This window comes from Parasteatoda tepidariorum, chromosome 1 (genome assembly GCF_982258835.1).
Source record: "Parasteatoda tepidariorum strain Cologne lab strain chromosome 1, Ptep-v5.0, whole genome shotgun sequence".
Lineage (NCBI taxonomy): Eukaryota > Metazoa > Arthropoda > Arachnida > Araneae > Theridiidae > Parasteatoda > Parasteatoda tepidariorum.
This window is the reverse complement of record NC_141755.1, coordinates 24,496,929-24,518,040: the sequence shown is the minus strand read 5'-3', so window position 1 is coordinate 24,518,040 and position 21,112 is coordinate 24,496,929. Positions and strand designations below refer to the sequence as shown.

At 29.3% G+C, this 21,112-nt stretch overlaps 1 protein-coding gene across 1 annotated transcript; it reads left to right on the top strand.

Annotated features, from left to right (window-relative positions):
• Positions 1–14,326: 14,326 nt before the first annotated feature.
• Positions 14,327–20,517, top strand: LOC107437880 (uncharacterized). The gene is made up of 4 exons (XM_016050010.5): positions 14,327–14,525; positions 15,825–16,112; positions 18,553–18,910; positions 20,331–20,517. Exons 1-3 carry the CDS (start codon positions 14,514–14,516, stop codon positions 18,892–18,894), a joined length of 642 nt encoding a protein of 213 aa, XP_015905496.1. The 5' UTR covers positions 14,327–14,513; the 3' UTR covers positions 18,895–18,910; positions 20,331–20,517.
• Positions 20,518–21,112: the final 595 nt, after the last annotated feature.

The window sequence follows — 21,112 nt, the reverse complement described above, 5'->3', positions numbered from 1 at the left end:
TACATCCATTCATTCATCCACAGATCGTAATTTTGACCTGAACCAGAGAACAATGAATCTCCAATTCAGTACCCTCAGAAAGTATTGATTTGTTATGGGAGCATGGAATACTTTGTAACCCAACAATTTAACGCGAAACCAGTCACCATTTACTACAAGTGGAATCTTTGTCGACTGGATTCGAATTCCCGTTCTCACAAACATGAGTTTAGCGCCCTGCCAACCAGACTATCCAGGACTTTTTTAATAGGGCTATATAGAACTAATAGGACTTTTTTAATTTTATCATTTTCTATCATTTAAAAATCATTAGGAAAGGAAAATCAAAATTCTCCTTTTTAATAAGACTTTTTGTAAATGCTAGTGGTAGCTAAAGCAAGGAACTATCCATAAAGCTAGATTTCGAATTCATAAAATGTCCAGTACTTTTCTACATTTTAACAATTGGTGGTTGTTTTATAACTAGGCCCTTTTTTAAATACTATATTTTTCATAAACATTTAAACACATCAAATTTCATTCTTATTCCTGATAATGTTAGATAATTTATCCTGATTTTACATAATTTTCTCCATTTTAAGAGGTCTTAGCTGTTTTTATTTTTTTGAGAAGGCATCAATGTATAATTCTTTTCAGTTTTCTATTGCATACATAACATTTAACTTCTGAATTTTCTACAGCAATTTAACATAAGCACAGACGTTATTCATATACAGACACTTTTTTAAACAACAGTGTAAAGGATTTTCATAATTTAATTTTATCTAGAGCTAAAACTTAAAGAAAAAATAAATACTAAGATTCTTTCGAGCACTATAAAAATTGTAAAAATGAAATTATTGACTTGAAATAACTTTTAACAGTCAGGCATATATATTTTTTTAAATCATTCTAGCTCGAAGAGATAAAAAAATAATTAAATATGTTTCTTTAAATTAAACGAAAAATTAAATGTTTTGGATTTTTATTAAAAAAATACTTTTACCGTAAAGAAATATTTTCTAATATTTTTAATATGATATGAATTTAAGCAACACGCTATACTCACAAACTAATTACCAAGTTTTAACTTAATAAGTTTATTAGAAGTTCAAGCAAATCTTGAACGGAAGAGAAAAATATTTGAATTCAGATCAGTTTAAATGAATAAATAATTATGAATAAATAAATTTAAGCAAAATCTTTGAGTTTGAAAACCATTACAATTTAGAAAAAACGTGCGTTATTTTCTGTTTTCAGTGTGGGAATTTCAGTACTTTTGCTGCAATAGAATTTTTCGAGTATTATTTTGTACTTTGTGTGAAATTGTGTGGCAATTGCAAATACAAAAGAACTTGTGGGGTTAATCATAGACTATGTCAACCTTCGTCTATCAAAAGGTACCTCTGGATAGAATCAAGTTGACATGTTTTAAATACTAGTGATTTGGTATTTAATATTTGTAGTGGTAGTTACGCCACATTACTCTCCTTCCAGAATTTTATCTGTGATAGAATTCGATGAACGGATACCACTAGTTGATTCATGCTGTTTATTCATTTATAATATTTTTGCTCATTATATTTTTTTTCTTCATTTTTTTATAGCATTTCGCTCGTTTTTTCTTTTTTTGCTTATAGCATTTTACTCTTTTTTTCTATATTGTTTATTACCGGGAAGATTTTATTTACTTCACCGGATCTTTTTTTTTTCTCTTTGAGAAGTTTATATGAAGCAAATCAACTGTTTAATGTGGACCATCCATCATGTTAGCGAGTTCAGATCACGTCCGCGGGTCACCAATGAAGGGATGGAATTATCGACTATGTCAACCTTCATCTATCAAAAGGTACCTCTGGATAGAATCAAGTTAACATGTCTTATATACTAGTGAATTGGTATTTAATTTTTGTAGTGGTATTTACTCCTCAAACTAAACATAATTTTTTTTTTCAAAAATCAAAACATTTTATAAGAAATACTCTCTAAGCGCCAAATATTTTATTATTCATGCACTTAATAAGACAATTTAATAAAAAACAAAAATGCATGTCATATCAAATATTATTTATAAACCCATTCATAAACGAGAAAGATCAATCGTTTTAGAACTAATGGGATATCTATTTCCCCCATTTGTTACAATTCCAATAAAGAAAGGCTATTAACTAAAAAATAGATTCAAATAGTCTTTGATGTCTTATTCAGTTTAAAGGAAGAGAGTAAAAGATATTTATTCTGTACCTTTTAACCTTCGAGCGGAAGGAATATGAAAGGGAATTAAAAATTCTAATCACGTGTTCTAGCTTGCACACTATTGTTTTCGGAATGTTATATAGAAATGAAACCATTTCCTGAGTATTGTTAACAATAATCGTTATCATGAAGATAAAGCGCGATCTTATCGGTTGCTGTTATTTATAATCAACCAAGAGAACTATGTATGAATGACATAAGAGACAATAACGTAGAATGAAATCTTTTTCTAGAAATTAAATTATAGCTAAAAATATTCGAATAACTTAATCAAAGGACTTTTTTCATAATTAAATTAAATTTTACGATTTACTGAACAAGTCTAATTATGTTATTAATAAAACTACTAATTCGTTACATAAAAATAATAAGTTTGAACGCTTACATGAACTTTTATGGTTCGATGCAAGAAATATTACATTCGAATGAATTTTGAACCATTTTAGAGACGATTAGAAAAAAAAGCATGTTAATCGGACTTTATCCTTTAACTCAGGGATTTGAACTTCGGCAAAAACAGGGACGGCAATGATAATGTACTATGCGCAAAAAAACGGATTGCCCTGAATAATTTTTGATCTAACGATCGGATTTTCACGTTCTAGGACTCAATCTTAATGGCTCGAGTGGGTGATCTCAAATATGCTAATTGATAACTGCAGACGATATTTTTAGTTAGGAAATCAGACACAAAAACGTACTTTCTCTGAAGAAACATACCTTTTTGGATTTCTGACCCCTAAAATCTAGGAGGTAGCTGGGAAATATGATTACAATAATTTGTTCAGAAGAGTTGTCCAAAGTGTGGACTTCTTAATGTTAATTTTATTTTTCGCGTATTTCACCATATCTCATCTCGAGAACTTTATAAGAGAATTGAAAAATGTTAACATACAATTATAAAATTCGTTTATCTAAAAACAATTCCCTGCAAAAATAACTTTAAGTAAATATTTATTTTTTTATTATTATTTTATTTAAGACTGGCCAAAAAGGTTTTGAATTGTAAGGTAAAAATATTTTGTATCATTTAAGAGAATGTAATTTTATACGCCAAAATACAAAACTTGAGCCAAATCAGCCGAATAGATCCTGTGAGATCGAATTTTAAGTATCTGACTTTCTTGAAATTCAATTTCTGAAGAATTATTCCACCGATTTCTAACAAAATTTGTATTTTGCCACTTAAAATTACATTCGTTAAAATGATGCTAAATTATATAAGGTATAAAATTGCTTACCTCATATTTCAAAATTTCTTCGACCATTCCTAAATAAAATAATAAAAAGTAATACATATTTACTATAAGTTATATTTTGCATGGACTATCTTTGGATAACCGACTTTTATAATTTTGCTTAAAAAATTTCAATTCGCTTAAAAATTTCCCGAGATATGGAAAAACATGCAAAAAGTAAATTTAACATTAAGGGGTCCAAATTTTGGATCCCTCTCCCGACCAAACTATTGGGAACATATTTCCTCGATTACTGCTACCACTAATATTTTGAGTGTCAGATATGCGAATCCGTCGAAAAAAAGGTATATGTATTCAGAAAAAGTACGTTTTTGTGTCTGTTTTCGTAACTGAAAACATTGCCTGCTCTTATTTATTAGCATATTTGAGGTCATACCCATTGAACCACTAAGACTAAGTGAAAATCCGATTATTAGATCAAAAGATATTAATGGTGGTCTGTTTTTTTTTTGCATTGCACACCATACCAACTGGAATCTCTATGAAAATTAATTGCTACTGGAACAAATATTTCACAAAGTTGTATAGAATTTTTGATGATTAAAGCAATAAACAACATGAATAAAGAACAAATAAAAGTACAATAATAGAAGTTTTTGTTTTGTAAACAAGAATTTTCCTCGGTGTCTAAACACGAAAGGACAACAGAAAGTAAAAAAATAAATATATGCAAAGCACCAGGAACGGAGGAGTAAAAACACTTTGCTTGTTTTTAAAATCGAAGTGTATCCATTTGTGTACTTTATTTGTGCTTTCTTAGTGTTGTGCTTCGCTTTAGCTTATGTAGCATATCTTATCTTCCTCTTGGATTATGATGACATAGTTCAAGTCGTAAACATTTTAAATAGCGTGTTTTTTTTATACGAAATCAACAAAAAAATTAAGTTTAGGACCAGAATGGCTCAAGAATCTATACCGAAAATCAAGGTTTGAATTCTGATCATGAATTGTGAGTTTTTTAATGAATCTTGACCATTAATAAAAGTTATCATCATTAGTAAATAATATCACTATAATAAGTAGGATAATAGAGTTTCATTAACACCAGGCCGCACTGTAAAAATTAGGAGGGAAAAGAAAGAATCTTTGTTAAATTACGCAAATTCTTGTTGAAACACTAATTATTTTTGAAGCATTGAAATAGGAGGTTTAAAATTAATGATTCTGGACACTGAATAAATAAAATTAAAAAATAATGAGACTCAAAATTGATGTTAGAGTAATTTACTTTTAAATTATTAAAAAAATTTTCATTTCATTTCGAAATGCAACCATTAATTGTATTTTTAAACCTTTAAAAATGTTCAAAAACTTATGAAATGTATTATTCTATCTTTTAAGTTCCAAAAATCAATTCATCACTGTCATGAAATATAACTTGAAACACTCTTTTATTCTTAAAGAATTTTCTATTTTCAACAAAATATTTTGTGATCATAAATTTCAATAAGACTCTCCCTAATTATATTTATAAATATAATTAAAAGCTTTCTCTTTCAGTAAAATACTAAATCTAATAAACAAGTAATAATTGTTTCTTAAAGGAAGTCGGAAACTTCCTCTTATACTTTTCTGAAAAGGAAACTCGAAGTTTCAATTAAAAGAAAAATTGATATAACATATACATTGGAAGAAAAATATAAAGTAATGAACAGTAATCATTGATTAATAATAAAATAAAAATGTGTGCATTTAATATGTTTACTAATCTTTCTCGGACTTTTGAAATTACCTGATATAATTTATTCGATTGATTCTACAAACAAAATTAACTTATTTTAAATTATGTTTCATACAGTATTTACTTAACTTTCATCACGAAGCAAACAAAAAAAAGTAAAATTGAATCGTTCATATACCTGCCTGATCATTAACATACGGATATAAAATCATTTATATTCAAAAGTACGTATTATGCGATATGCTCAAATTACACAAGTCACACCCACCAAATCAAGTGTTAGTAATCAAATTTTAGGTTGGGCGCTCTATGCGAAGTAAACAGCACATAAGGTGATTCTAAAGATACAATGGAAAGAAGGTGGGCGAGAGAACTATCGCTTTCTCTTGACATAACAATAGCCAGATGTAAACAAATATTAGGCCAAAAATAATAGCAAAATACGTATCTTTTACATTTTGAAGAAATAGGTATTAAAAATACAAAATTACAGTTAGATTACAAATAAATTATGAGTTCTCTAATACTGATAATTGATATTTGTCTAACACAAAATAACTTTAACTGGAACTGAAAAAGAAGTTAAAATAGCTGTATAAATGCCCACTGATATACAAAAAAATTATGTATATAGGCTTTTCCGTCTTTATATTTTTTGAAATCTTATCAGAATAAAGTTGTTAAGTACACATTAAAATATCACTAATAGTTTTTCAATCAAGAAAAAATTGTCTCAAAAGCAGATCAATACAACAGAGGTCGATCTAAAAGCATCAAAACCAGTTTGATGGTCTGTTAAAACTTAAGTGTGAATCGAATCGTCATCTTTCAACTTGCCTCTGTTTCCAAACAGCAATCAAACAGGCTTATAAATCTTACGTCCTGTCTTCCTCATTTATGATTAGTCAGGTTTTAAGAGTATTTTTTGTTTTCCCCTTGCCTAAATATTGTATTTTGGCCAAATAATGCAGATATTTGTCTTTACTGCACACTTTAAAAGCAATTACCATGAGACATCCGGTGATAAAAGTAACCTTAGAATAGAACGAAGAGAATTTTTTGCATCAACGAAAAGATGGTAAAAGTCCTATTATGTTTCATCGAAATGAAAATATTGTATGTGTAAGAGACGACGCAAATCTTAAGGCCTATTTTTCTGGCTGTTGAAATGAACTGTTTCACTAAAATTGTGATGAGTTCCCACAAAAAACTGCACTAAACACTCGATATTTAAGAACATTAACATCTAAATTTTAAAAAAACTATATGACATCGCCCTCTGTCCTCTACGATTAATAAACAGGATATTCGAATCGTTTCGCGATCTGAGCTCTCATCGCTCACTTTTTATTCATGCTTTTATTCATTTTTTTTCCATTATGGTAGGTAATATAGTGAAAACCGGGGCGCGTGGAGTCAAAGAGCCCAGCAGAATTTTTTTTTTTTGCTAAAAATATAGTGTTTAATAATGTTTTTTCAAATGAAAATGGCAGAGAAGTTCTTCATGTCTATGTAAAAACTACAATTTTAAATAGAGAGTCATCAAAAATTCTACAAAATCTAAAAATAAGGCTCTTTGGGCTTTGGGAAGAGGATCCACTGGGCCCGTAAAACCTTCGTTCAACCTTGAATGTAGTTATTGTAGTGTATCTACCACTACAAAAATATAATTCCAATTTACTAGCATATAAGACAGATTAACTAGATTCTATGGTGGGGTCCCTTTTCATGGACGAAGATTGACATCGTTGGTAACAACTCTCCCCACAGTTATCTTCTTCCTCCGCTGCACTGCAACTTTCATGGGGCCAGCATAGACACACACCAAGCTGAACAAGAGCTAAAGCTGAACTAGAAATTTTTTTTAACTGCAATGACTCTAACTATGTTATCTTATTATTAAGGATAGTTTAAAAGTGAGAGAACATAGTTAGAGAAGTTGGCACGGTGAAACAAACGTATCAACACAGACACCGTGAATTAATTAACAAAAACACGCCAATATGGTAATTCCTTCTTCTCGACAAGTGTAAGGTGATTCAGAGTTCTCAGTAAGCTCAGAGTAATTTTAAAAACTCATTTATTTCGATCACAAATTCACGTTAACCGTCTCCTTATTCTTAATTATTTTAACGAATCCTATCTACTTTTGAAATCAAGAGCTGATAATAATTTAAAAGGTTCATTTATTTGAATTGTTTATTCAATTTTGAAAATGATCGCGCTACACCGTCATCTTAACCATAATTCTTTTAACGAATTCTATCTTATTTAGACACCATACACGACGATTATTTCATATTGTTTCATCTAGGAAGTATGTAATTGAAAATTAAGCTCGATGAAAATTTTCTGAAGCGGGTAGCGACATCGGTAATTTTTCTTTTACAATAGAGAAATTTTGAGGACAATCGCGTTTAATTGTTGTTTCTAAAAAATAATTAAGAAATCTATTGTAGACGCTGTATATTTAAAAAGCTTTCTAATTCAAGAAGGATGGAACGCTTTTTTTCCTTTTTTAAGGCAGATATTCAGCATTATCAACTAGTTACAACTTTTGCTTTCTGCCGCTAAAGAAAGCAATCTCCTGAAATTCAAGAGAAAACTAAGCAATATGACTTCTTTTTTTGAAAATATTTCCATTTCATACTTAGATACTATTACCTTGAAGAGGAAATACTAAGTTTCTCTACAAGGAAACGGCCAGAAGTTTATTTAAGCTGTAACCAGTAGGCACCTGTAAACCCGAGTTACAGAGGATCCGAGTCACCAAGTCAAATTTCTTGATGGACCCATCAAAGGATTTTGTTGGTTTAAGAGTGATTCATGATGGTCAAACATCATTTGATGGTCAAACATCCTTTGATGGTCAAACATCATTTGATGGTCACCATCATCAAACATTCTCCATTATGCGTTCATGGTTTTTGACCATGAGCGCAACTTGGTCAAAAGTTTCATCATTCCATGACTGAAAATGTTACTTCCATACTATGATGTTTAACCATCAAGAAAAATTTTATTTTCATAGACCAACAATCCATATTGATTCGTGATGGTTCCAACTATACATTTCCTTGATGGTTTAATAATTCTTGTTGGTTCTCAGGAATATACCATCAAAACAATTTGTTTTATTATGTTGGACCATCATAAATCAGTCAAAATTCCTACATTGGGATGATGGTTGCTCAAGATCGTTCCAAACTTTGATTTCTAAGATAAGATACTAAGTTGGAAATTCGTGATGTTCCATAATGGTACAACAATGCATTTTCATAGTGATTTAATAATAATTATTATTAGTTCAACAAAAACAAAACATCAAAGCAAATTGCTATTCTTATATCGGATCATCATAAATCAGTCCGAATTCCTACATTGGGGTGATGGTTACTTATATTGGTTACTATCAAAAATAAAATGATTCATGATGGAATTATTGATGGTTACCATGATGGAATTATTGATGCATTGAAGATTATGTTGATCCATCAACGGAAAACCATCAAACATTTTGTCCTGGGGAGGAACATCTGCACTCTGCTACAGATACCCGTTCATAGGATGGACCATATTCTCACATCGCAGGACAGGCACACACACACACAGACATCCATCCCTCGAGCGGGATTCAAACCGATGACCATTGATTTTGCAAGCCTCGTCCTTTTGATCACCTAACCGCCTTTTTTAAGATATAGAGATAGTTAAACCGTGTCATTCTTCTTCTATTGTGTCTTCCTCTTTATTGACCGATTGCCCTTTGTGAGGCAATGTTTCTTTTAGATTTTTTTTTCCCATTCTACTCTCTTCCTCGGCAGGGTTTTCCAGTTCTTTACTTTTAGTGTTTTGAAATCCCCGTTAATTTTCCTCTTGGCTCAGGTTCGTGTTCCAATTGGTTTAAAATGAAAGACTCTGTATTTTAAGGAGATAAGTTCATTCTGCAGATGTGCAGGCACACTTTTTTTCGGTTTATTTCTGAAAACTTTACTTTAAGTATCGGACTCTCAGTATAGTCTTCATAATCTATTATTGCATATGTGATTTCATATGCCATTGCTATTCACTACACTCAGAATCCTTCTCAAAACTTTTATGTCGGAGATAGTTAGTCGATTTTGTCGAAGATAGTCGAAGTCGTTAGTTAAAAAAAAGTTAAGTTGAAAAAAATAAAAAAGCAAAGTGTGAATTTGTAAACGCAAAAATTTATAATAAGTTTATATTTAAATAATGGACTTCAATTTGCCAGTATAATAAATTGAAAATTGAATTAATTAATAAAAGCATGTCTAAAGCCTCGACAATCAAGGATAGTATGTTTAAAAGATGAAAAAAAATCCCATATTAAAGGATGATCTTTAAAAACTACATGTACATGTGATCATTTTCTTTATTCTGGTTACCAGTCTAAAAAAAAAATTTTTTTTTCATCTTAATCAGTTTAGATAAATTTCAAGTCTAAATTGATATTCAATCAAGATCCAGTCCCTCATAACCCCATAGTTTGAGTAGAAAAATTTAATTTGGAACCATAATATCAGGAAAATGTATTGTAAGCTTAATCAAGTTTTCAAAAGATATCATATTGCTGGAAAAAGTTACCTTTACTAATAGATGCTAAATAACGACGCTAATAAAAACACCGCTTGCAATGTAAATTCTTTGCAACTGATTTTAAATTGACCCAAATTTTAACAAACCATGGAAATTTTAAGAGATATTTATTTCGTTTCCATCTGCAGACCAGTGGAATTTGTGCTTGCGGTGATGCTGATGAAGATGCTGAACATATTCTTCTTCATTATAGTCTGTATGCGAGTGCCCGAATGACTTTAAAGACTGATTTGAGACGTCTTTCTGTTTGTTGGCGACCTGTCTTATCAGAACTGGTCAAAAGTATTGAAAGTCTTGCGGCCTTACGGAATTCTGTTTTTAATGTAAATTTGTAAATTTTTCTTCTTTTTGTTTTCTTCTTACAACTGTAAGCCTCATGCTATACTTTGTGGTGCATGAGGAGTTTTAAGTCGTTTAAATAAAAAATTAAAAAAAATAAAAAATAAAATAAAAAAAGCCGCTTTAATTAAATAAAATTTATAAATGATTTAATAAATAATTAACTGGAAAAGAAAGCTTCATCAAATAATCGGTGAATGTTTTTATAAGCGATAATTGTATATTTATTAGAAAAGATAAACCAACAGATTTTAACCGTTAAAATTTTCATTAAATATCAATAAATATTAAAAAAAAACGGTTAATTTATTAAAAAAAACTGTCGTGAACAAAACACTCAATACGATGACTTTAACAGCCATATTTCGAAAGGGCCGTGGCACTTTTCCCGTATAAAATGTGTCTTTAATGATCATCCAATAAAAATTACTATATAGAAAAAGTAAGAAAAAAGAAGGCTTAAGAACAGAAAGAATTGCATCTGTGATTTACTTTCTAAATTGCGTGCCATAAAGAAGTTAACCAAAAGAGCATATCCTAATCCTTTCCGATTCTTTAAGAGAACAAATCTATGAAGATGTGATATAATGGAAAACAATTTAAACTATGAACAATCCCACACGATTATTCGCGAATAAGAAATGAAGCACGATGCTTGCATTTGCTTCTAAAAAGATGATTCCTTTTCCTTGGCGAGATAAAAAAGATTAGTAATATCAAAGGGCAAACCTCCCCTTCTGTTTCTTAGAGGGGATTTTTTTTCTATCCTATAATTTTCTTCTTTATTCATCTTATTTTCACGAGTGAAGAAAGTGTTGAAAATTGCACAATGTGAACAATGGTTTATTCAAAAAGCTTTAGTTCTCAAACTTGGCGAAAACTAAATACCGTTAGAGAAACCCATGGATTGCCTAACTACAGGCAGAAGAAAAAAGAAAATGATTTGGCGAATGGTCACGATATTGAATAACTATGGTTTTATGCTTCCTTCCTTCTATAAGCGCGTTTTGTTACGCTTTAATGGGTTTAGTCGTTTTCACAAGTTAATATTTAAAATGAAAAGTGATTGCAAAAAGGTTAATGTTTTTACAAGAGGATGTAGATCTTATTATAGCTTATGGCCGAATCTCTAAGAACATAATTTAAACTGCATCTTCTTTTCACATCTTTTATAAAATCACTTTATAGTAAGAAAATATTTTTTTTTTTTAAAATTGAATTGGAACATGGAATTATTTAATAATTTAACACTTACCCACCCACAAAGCATTATTTGATTCAAATTAAGTGACAGGTATTAAAATTTTTATTTCATAATACAAGAAGACGTATTAAGAAATATTTAAAACGTAAGTAAAATTAAGGTATCCAACTGGGTGAAAATCAGCAATTTCGACGAAAATTTAAATTTTTTTTTTATTAACCATATTTGAACTTAGTTCATTAGGTATCCAAAACCCTTTAAGTTTTTTTTTCTTATTTTTAAAAATAAATTTATAGTTGTATTTCCGTAAGCTGACACACGTAACTGGAAATAACATGTGTTTTGCTATGTTTGGAGTGCTTTACCATTTTTATTTGAAAACATTATATTTTTTTAAGACAGAGAAAAATCATTTTCAAAAATTAATTTTTTAATTATTAATTATTTTGATATCAGAATTTTCTTACATTTCAGAATTTACTTGTATTTTAAATACTTTTTCTGAAGAAGGCTGATTTTGAGAAAGTTTCTATACGCTAACACACATTACAAGATAAGTTAACAATTTGGAATTCTTTGAAAATTTATATGTAGGTTTTGTATAAAGTTAGGGATGTTTTGAACAAAAATCTAAGGTTTGAATATGAATTGGTTATTTTTATCAAGTTTTTAATCAATCAGTTTGTTTTTTTATCAAGTTAAATAGAATTTTTCTTTAAAAATTTAATATCAAACAATATATTTAATTCTATTTTATTGTTTTTCCGATTTTTTTTTTGTTTAAAACGCAAGCAGTCACATTATTGATGAAGAGAAAAAAAATTATTCCAAAATTTAAGCATTATTTGTTGTAAAGAGTGACGCGAAAAATTCGCAGTTTTTTATCAAGTTATTTAGAATTTTTCTTTACAAATTGAATATCAAACATTGTATTTAGTTCTATTTTATTGACTTTTTGACATTTTTTTTGTTCAAAGCACAAGTAATCACATTATTGATGAAAAGGAAAAAATTATTCCAATATTTAAGCATTACAATTTGTTTTAAAGAGTGACGTAAAAAATTTGCAGTTTTTAAGCTCAAACTTGCATTTATTCAAAAACAGGTAACTTAATAAATTTTAAAACTTTTCTTTAAATTTATAAACTTAGCAATCCCACTTACCAATATAAAATTAAAATTTTAATTAAACTGTTTTGTTTTTTTTTTCAAAAAAAGTGGTGGTTAAACGAGTCGGATACCTTAAATAATCACACTTTACTCTAACAAAATTTTAATGGAGGAATAAAATTTCTTAAAATAGAGAAAAATAAAGTTGCAAAGTCTAGCTTTTGTTATCAAATTAAATGATCATCTGTTAGCAATGTAAGTAAAGATTCGATTTATATTCCCAAAAATATAATGAAACATCCCTATGTTGGTATTATATTTTAATTTTTTCAACTTTCGTTGCATGAAAACGTCTTCGTTTGTTAAATAGAAAATTGAAAAACAAGATTTTTTCGATAGAAAAATAATTTCTAATTGACATTTTAATTGCTATTATAATTTATTTTTAATCCGCATTTTAATTACTGGCAGAAATGATAGTATTAATAATATGTCTTTATATATTTTGATATTTACCTTGAAATTTTAATTTTAATTAATTAGTTAACAGATAATGCTCTTAAAAAATGACTGGATAAATGGGGACTATTAATGGGGAAATGATTACAGAGCTATTTTAGAAAAGATAATATGAAGCTTTTTTGTAATAATAATTCAGGTTAATTCATGTTAATAATCTCTTATTAGGGTATTTTTTTATAAAATTAAAATAAATTCACAGTGTCAAATTTATTCATAGTTTTTTCCAATTTTTGGCATTTATTTATTAAAATTTAATAGTGTTTTTGCAAAGACTATTGCCTATCCCAAAGTCTTTTTTAAGCTCAAATTTCAATATTGACAATGAAGTCTTATTAGAGTCGTGGTGGCTCAGGTGATAGAACGTTCGCCTTCCAGTGAGGTTAACCGAGTTCGAATCCCAGCGATGGCTTGTCGATACAAATCCTCACCCGGCATTCAAAGACCATAGTGCTGAAGTAAAATATCCTCAGTGGTAGACGGATCATGGGTTAGAGTCCCCTTGCCGTCAGACTAAACGTAGGAGGTTTTTGCGGTTTCCGTTCCATGAAGCGCATATGTGGATTAGTTCCATCATAAAGTCCTCCACGTAGGCAAATTTCCCCCATATTTGATCCGAGAATTTTCTTGTCTTCTGGATTGGGTTCAAAATCATAAGGCTACAAAGTTGAACATTAGTTGTCATAAACCGAAAATGGGCTCAACTGTTCAACGACGGTTATAAAATAAAATGAAAATGAAGTCTTGTTATTCTTATAACAGAATTAAAATGTGTGTGTGCTTCTGAATTTTCAATAATATCTATCTTGATATTTTGATACCGGGAAAACTTATTACGAGAATGCTTCAAATCATTTATGAAAACGTATAAGTTCATTTCTAAAACGTAAAAGTTCAGTTCTAAAACGTATAAGTTCATTTGATAATATTGAATATTGAATCGTAATACTGAATCTCTTTTTACTAAATCATAATAACTTTTCGGAAAAATAATTCATTTAGATCATTAGTTAAATTTTAAAGCTTTAAACACGAGATTAATGTTCATGACCAACAAAATATTTCAAACACAAACATTAATTAGGTTAATCACACTAATTCACGTAACGTTTATCGATTTGAACTTCAAATATTTCAGAATCGATTTCACAACTACAACTTCATGCAAACACCAACAATAATAACTAAAATATAAACCGATACACTTTTACTACAAACCTTTCACAATAACCGTCTATAATAGAACAATGGGTGGAGGCGCATAAAAAAATTCGAGAGAAAGTAAAAGACCTAAATACAAGAAATATCTAGACAGTGATTAGTATATTAGCTCGTTAAGGCAAAGAATTGGGTTTTTTGATCAAAATATCTGACAAAAGCAGCGTTCCAAATACCCGAAAGACACGAAAGGTCCCGTATGTCTGACAATCAGCACTTGAGGCAACGGTAAACGGCCATTGTATATATAGTGCATAACTAACTATACTTTATTTGCTTACTTTTTGTAGTCTTGCACTTCAGACGTTCTTGAACGAAACAAATAGTTGAGATGATGAAGTTGGTAAGTGTTTAAGTTTATTACCAATGGAAGTTTAAATGAAGCATTGTTATTTAGATTTAAGAAGTTTGTTTATTTAATATTATTTGCTCTTGAAGTTTGTTATGAAAGAAGGATTAAATATGAAAAGGTCAGAAATTCAATATTTCATAATTTAATCTTGGATATGCTTTAAAGTAAAAGTTTAAAAGTTTGGAAGTGTTTATTCTTTTTATTATAACGGATTTTGTTCAAAACAAAGCATTGTAATTAAAATTTCAAAAAAACTATTTATTTGGCTCTTAAAAATGTATTTTGTATCATTTTACATCATCAGCTAACCATAGATTTAACAGATAAAAAAGAATTCTTCAAAATTCGAACATTTTCTTTAATTTAAAACTATGACGAGGAGAAATGATTCAGCATTGAATATTTAAATGACAACATGATATTCAGTTTAAAAAGGCTTTTGTTATAATATTATTTTATCTTGAAGATTATGAGTTGTTATAAATGATCAAATGGTTTAATATTTAATTTAACTATCAGTTCCTTCCAATAAATTTTTTTTAAAAAAAGTCCACATTGTTTAAAAGAATGCACTCTTCCTCCCTATCGTGATTGAGAGTCAGCTTTTTCTAATCGTCCAAGCAAGCGCAATTGCTTAAAAATGCGCTATTAAGCAATTTTTTTTTCGTTGCTCTACCAAATTATTATGAAGTGTGTTGAATAATTGTCACGTTTAAGAGTCACCTAAAAATTATCGAAATTCAGAAATCTTTAAGTTCTATTTTTCCAATATTTCAAATTTAAAGAAGGTAACGTACTTTCAAACTTATTTTAAAAAAAAAAAATTTTTTTTTGGCCTTCTAGCAAACATGGGCTAAGTTCATAGTGTGCTTACTTTTAATAAGATTGGGAGTACATCTTTTGATTGCTTGACAGTGCCCTAACTGCATTTCAATTTATAGTTATTTTCAGTTTCTACTGTGACATAGTAAAAATAAAACACTAATTAACTATAAGAAACTGAATACAAATCATTAAATTCAAAATGCGAATGTGTTCTAAACTTCAAAAAAAGAAAAATTAGCATTAATGTTTGCTTTTTTAAAAACTTATATTTATTATTTGTGATAATATTTCTGATTTTTGAGCGTATAAAAATTAATAATTAAGAAAAGGACTATAATAATATTTTTTCAGCCCAGTTGTAATATTTTAAAGAGTTTTTTTTTAAATATCACTTTAATTGCAATTTATATTCCTTTTTTAAAAGTTGGTATTAAATATGTGTATTTTACCCATATATCTTCACAGATCTTGGTAGTTTTGTTATCTTGGATAGCTTACGTCACCTGCCAATATGATCTTTCACACCATCACGATCATGGTGGTCATGACTACCTTGAGTCAGAACATGGCGAAAAAGGCCATGGTCACCTTCAAGCCTATGAAGTGACTGATGATCAAGCTCACAAAAAGCACGGCCACCATGAGGTTGCAGCCCACAAGGCTTATGGAGACAAAGTTGCTCACCACGACAGCCACCACAAGGATCATGACAAGGGATATTATGAAAGAAATAAGGGGAAAGGATACGTAAAAGTAAAATAGACTGTTCTAAAATGTTGATGATTTGTTTCTAATCCCTAAGTGATCTAACCCAATTAGATCAATTCCTTAATTTCAAAAACTTACAGAAAGTCAAAAAGCAGAAGATGTTTTGAAAATTCTTAACTAAAATCCAAATTAAAAATCAATACAGTCCAACTTATCAATTCAGTTCTTAAAATTTCATCAGAACTACTCAAGCGATGCCTGAGCAGCCCTCCTGAAATTTACAGTTGTCCAACTCATGTCTTGAACTTTGCACAAATACTAAACGTTTTCTGTCGCAGTTCAAGTAAGACATACCTCCAATGACCACTGACAAAGTCTGATATGCTAGTCTGCTGGCTTTTAAGTCCATCAAATAGCAGGGCATCATTTTATAGTTATTCAGTTCAGATGTAAAAGAACTCAAACTTTAAGGGCTTTAAGTTTTATAAACTAAATGGTCTTATGAAATTAATAATTGTCAGTGAATTTACTTAATAACTTGAAACAGGACTAACTTAAAAATTTTATACTTATACTTTAGAGTATCGTTCTACTATATAAAAATTTCAATTAAAAAGTATTTGAAGCATAAAAACTTCACATTCTATGTGTACTGTGAATTTGAACTGAACAGTAATTTTTGCATATTATAAAAGAAGTTGATCAAAATAATACTTTGCTGTATCTCGTAACATTTGGGAAATTTTCTTACACTGCCAAACTTTGCAAGGTTGAGGAGAAATCTTTTCACCGTCAAATCCGTTGCTGAGCAACCATGAAAATCTAGAATAGAAGGGATAAAGAATTTTAATTAACTCTTCTTAGCTACAAAGAAGAATCCTACAAAATTTTCCAGAATATCGAATTATTTGATGAAAATCTCCTTAAACAGCGCAATCTCTGCTCCATAACCTGAAAATTTTTCAAATACCGAATGGAATAACAGATTGCATTTTATTATTTAACTCACTTATATTTTGCAATTAAACAACATTCAAAAATAAATTTTTTTTAAATTTATTGAATAATTTTTCAAAACAGTGAAATTTAGTACAAATCTTTCTAAATTAAAATCTGTGTATCACAGATTCCATAAAAAAGAATTGCATTTTCTTTAATTGCGTTTGCTTAATAGATCAATTGCGTTAGATCAAATAATTTTTTTATTTCTCACGCAACTCAATTAGTTGTAAAAAATATTAAATTTAAAACTTAAGATATTCAGTTCTAAAAATCAGTTCCAATTATTTTTCTTTTTTTCGTCAAGCATGAAAAGTTCGTTTTCGTGCTACCGTCCTTTTAACCTTTAATTTACTACTTTTTAGATATCTTATAAGCCTTTTAGATAGTTTCAAATAGTATGGAACACAAACGATTGTGTTATAATCTATTTATTAAATTTCAAGCTAATATAAGAGTAATAATCAAATAAATATATATGTAAATCAAAATCAAATTTCACACCGATGTATCGAATCCAATTCGTAATTTACTGATGAATGAAGATCGTAATATGACATTCCTTACTTCATTTCGCTCTCCCGCCAGAAAGTCTTATTTTGATTCTTCTTTATTACATGAGATAAACTAGGAAAGTTTTCCATGGCCATAACAAAGTTTTTATTACCCATTCGGAAAATGTGTGTTGTTCTATGTTTTTCATGCCCGCACACTTTTCGACTTGATCTACTTCAACACCATAATCTCAAATAAAGAGTTGTAAGAGTCATAAAAAATCAGGCTAACAAAAGCAATCATAAAAAAGCAGCACAAGATCAACGATAAAAACAGACGATAATTTCGGAACTTCTTGCAATTGGGTTTTTTCGGACTGAGTTTTTCTCTTTAGTTTCACCAACGTTCCTTTTTTATATTTTTACATGAACTTAATTTAAATTATTTTTATGCTTTTTTATGGTTTACTTATTCACAATTACCGTCTTGACGGTGATTTCAACATAACTATGGATGCTAAAGAAGAAAAAGAATTCTGTTACGTCTTAAGAAACGTATATTGGCTGGGAATTGAAAATCAGTGCTACCCATTAAAAGTCAATAGGACAACAAATAATTGATGTAGTTTTTGCTATGATTCGAAATGTTGCGGCGTTTAGGTGTTCATAAACACTATCCAGAAAAAAAATTTAACCAATGAGGAACCAGTAATGGCAATAATGTGATTACGATTTTCTCTCGTTTTTTTAGTATGATTATTATTATAATTATTATTATCGACAAATTTAGAATAATTTTCTTTTGCAGCACGTACAAAAAACTACAAAACTACAAAAGGCAAAATATTACTTGTTTCTTAATCACTAAAATTGTACAACGGAAACGCTCTTGAAATTTATAGAATTTTTCTGAATCATTAATGTTTTTTTTACTGTAGTGATCGTTGTTGTCATGACAACCACAGTATCTTATTGTAACACTTTGTATGTAGGCTTACGAATATGACCACATAAAAACTCACCATGACAAGGGTTCTTCTCATGATGCTCACGATTACCACCATGATCATTACGGCAAGGAAGGCAGTCACAAGCACGCCGATTATCTCGATGAAGGTCATGATAAGTACGCAAAGAAAAGTTATGATTCTGGTCATGGATATGATAAATACGGTAAAAGCCTGGGCAAGCACGGAGGATATCATCATAGCTACGACAGCAGAGGACATCATGTTCCACTGCCCATTTTGTCTCATCACAGCTACAAGCCAGGGGTCAAAGTAGTATATTCTCCAGTCTATGCTGGACCAGAACATCTTAGTTACAGTCATTAAAAAACTCTAAAAGACGGTAATTATTGCAGTTAATTATTCTACCTTATCATTATTTTTTGCATACTGTTCCCCAAAATTTAATTTTTATATTTTTAAAATTTTCTAATTTTGTAGTTTGCACATAAAACTGCCTCTAGATAAGTTCTCTAATTTAAACTTTTGGCATCATTTGCGTTTACTGTACAGTTATTTAGCTTTTGTTTACATAATTTTATGCTTTTATGAAATGACTCTGACAAAAAAAGTATGGTCAAAACTACGGATTTTTTGCTCTATGGGAACAACAAGAAACTCAGTAATTTTAACCGAACGACTATGATAATGATTTTGGTAAAGTGTTATGTTATAACAAGTAATAAAATTTGGTAAATGTCAAAAAATTAGGTAATTTTATTATAATGTCTTAGCATGTCATAAAAACCATCTTTTTAGTAATGTATTGTTTACTACATGCGTGATAATATTCACTAAAATTATAAAAATCAGAATTATTTTTGATAAACTGCCATTAATGGACGGAAAATTTACCTAATAAATGGTTTAAATACCGTATATTTTTATTTTAATGACCAAAATTATGTTTTTCATACTGGAAATATCATTATCATAGAATACGGGAATTTTACAAGAATTTCTACCTTAAATTTCATAAATATTCTCAATTCTGAACTTAATTAAATGAAAAATTACAGATTGACCCTTAATATTCATGGATAGAGATACATTTAAAATTTTAAATCATCGTTTGTTAAAAATATTTTCTTAGTATAAATGTTTCCGCTTCGATACATTTAAATCAATATTTAAAATAAAATCAATGCATGATAAAACGTGATTAAGCAAATCCTTATGTTTAAGGAAAAAAAACTCTGTATGCCTTTATACATCACTGAAAAACCCTAAATTATTCAAAGAACTGTATATTTAAAATTTTACGACGTTCAGAGATTGGTGATACGTACAAAAATCCTTTCACTTATAAAGTTTATGATAACTGTTCAGCAAATGCAGCCTTAGAAACCCAGCTTACGTCCCAGGTTAACCTGTTCCTCCATACGCTCAATAACATTTGTTTCCATCATATTCTCTTGGACGAGTGGGGAAAAATTGATTATCCTTAGGATGTGTACCAGGTTCCCAAGAGCATGCATTTAACATTTAATTATATGCATCAAAACTTGGTGAGTATATGTATCTTTGCATGCACAACCGTCTTTGTGCGTTGTAAAAGTTCTAAATAAACAATCCTTTACATCCTGTGAGTCATTTAGGCTTACACTCTGAAGCAATTTATGTTCTCAGCTTTAGTAATAAATATTTTGTAGTCAATTTCTAAAATAGTTTAATCATCAACTTGATGTTTGAATTTACTAATTTTGGTTATATTTATATTTTACAAAAAAAACTTTAAATCTAAATCTGTGTCTTCTTTTTAGGTACAAACTGTTTGCCAACAACAGTCATTTCGATGACGTAGCATTGTAGATACAAGTTAACTTTGTCATGGAGTGGAAACAACAGTTTACATCAGCTGTAATATTTATAGTGGATGTAAATTAAATCCTAGATTGTTCAGATTTAAATCATTTTTGACTTTGTAAATAAAGAGTATATTTTGTTACAGCTGAGTTTCTTATTTATTTCAAGTTCTTTGCAAAGTTTTGATGCGTCATCTGTAAAAAAATATGCATAGAATATATATAATTCAATCGTTTGATCAAACAAAAACTTGGCCATGATTATATACATTTCTCAAAAGAAGCATAAGCTTGGTTAGTTTTATGCCTGTTGTGAAAATGCAATCGAACGACAAATAATCGAAGTGGGTTTTGAAGAAATTAGAAGATTCACAACATTGCAAATTACGAATAAGTACGATTTAAATTCAGAAACAAAGATATATCGAAGAACAATTTGAAATGAACTTATTCTGTTGGGCTTGAAAGTTGATTAAGCACCAAATATCAAATTTTTTGACAAGTCATTGGAAAATATATATTTACTTCTTTCCAACCTAATAATTTCGTTTCGTCATACAATCTTTTTATCAAGCAATCTCTTCATCCTCATGCATTCTTATATATTCCTCCTAAATTTCATTTCCAAATATTTTTTTTAATTTCCCCAGCAGCCAACACTGCACGAAAAAAACTGAAAAGTTTTTGAGAATGTTTCGAAATTTCGGCTTATCAAGCAGGTTTGACTAGAATGATTGCTT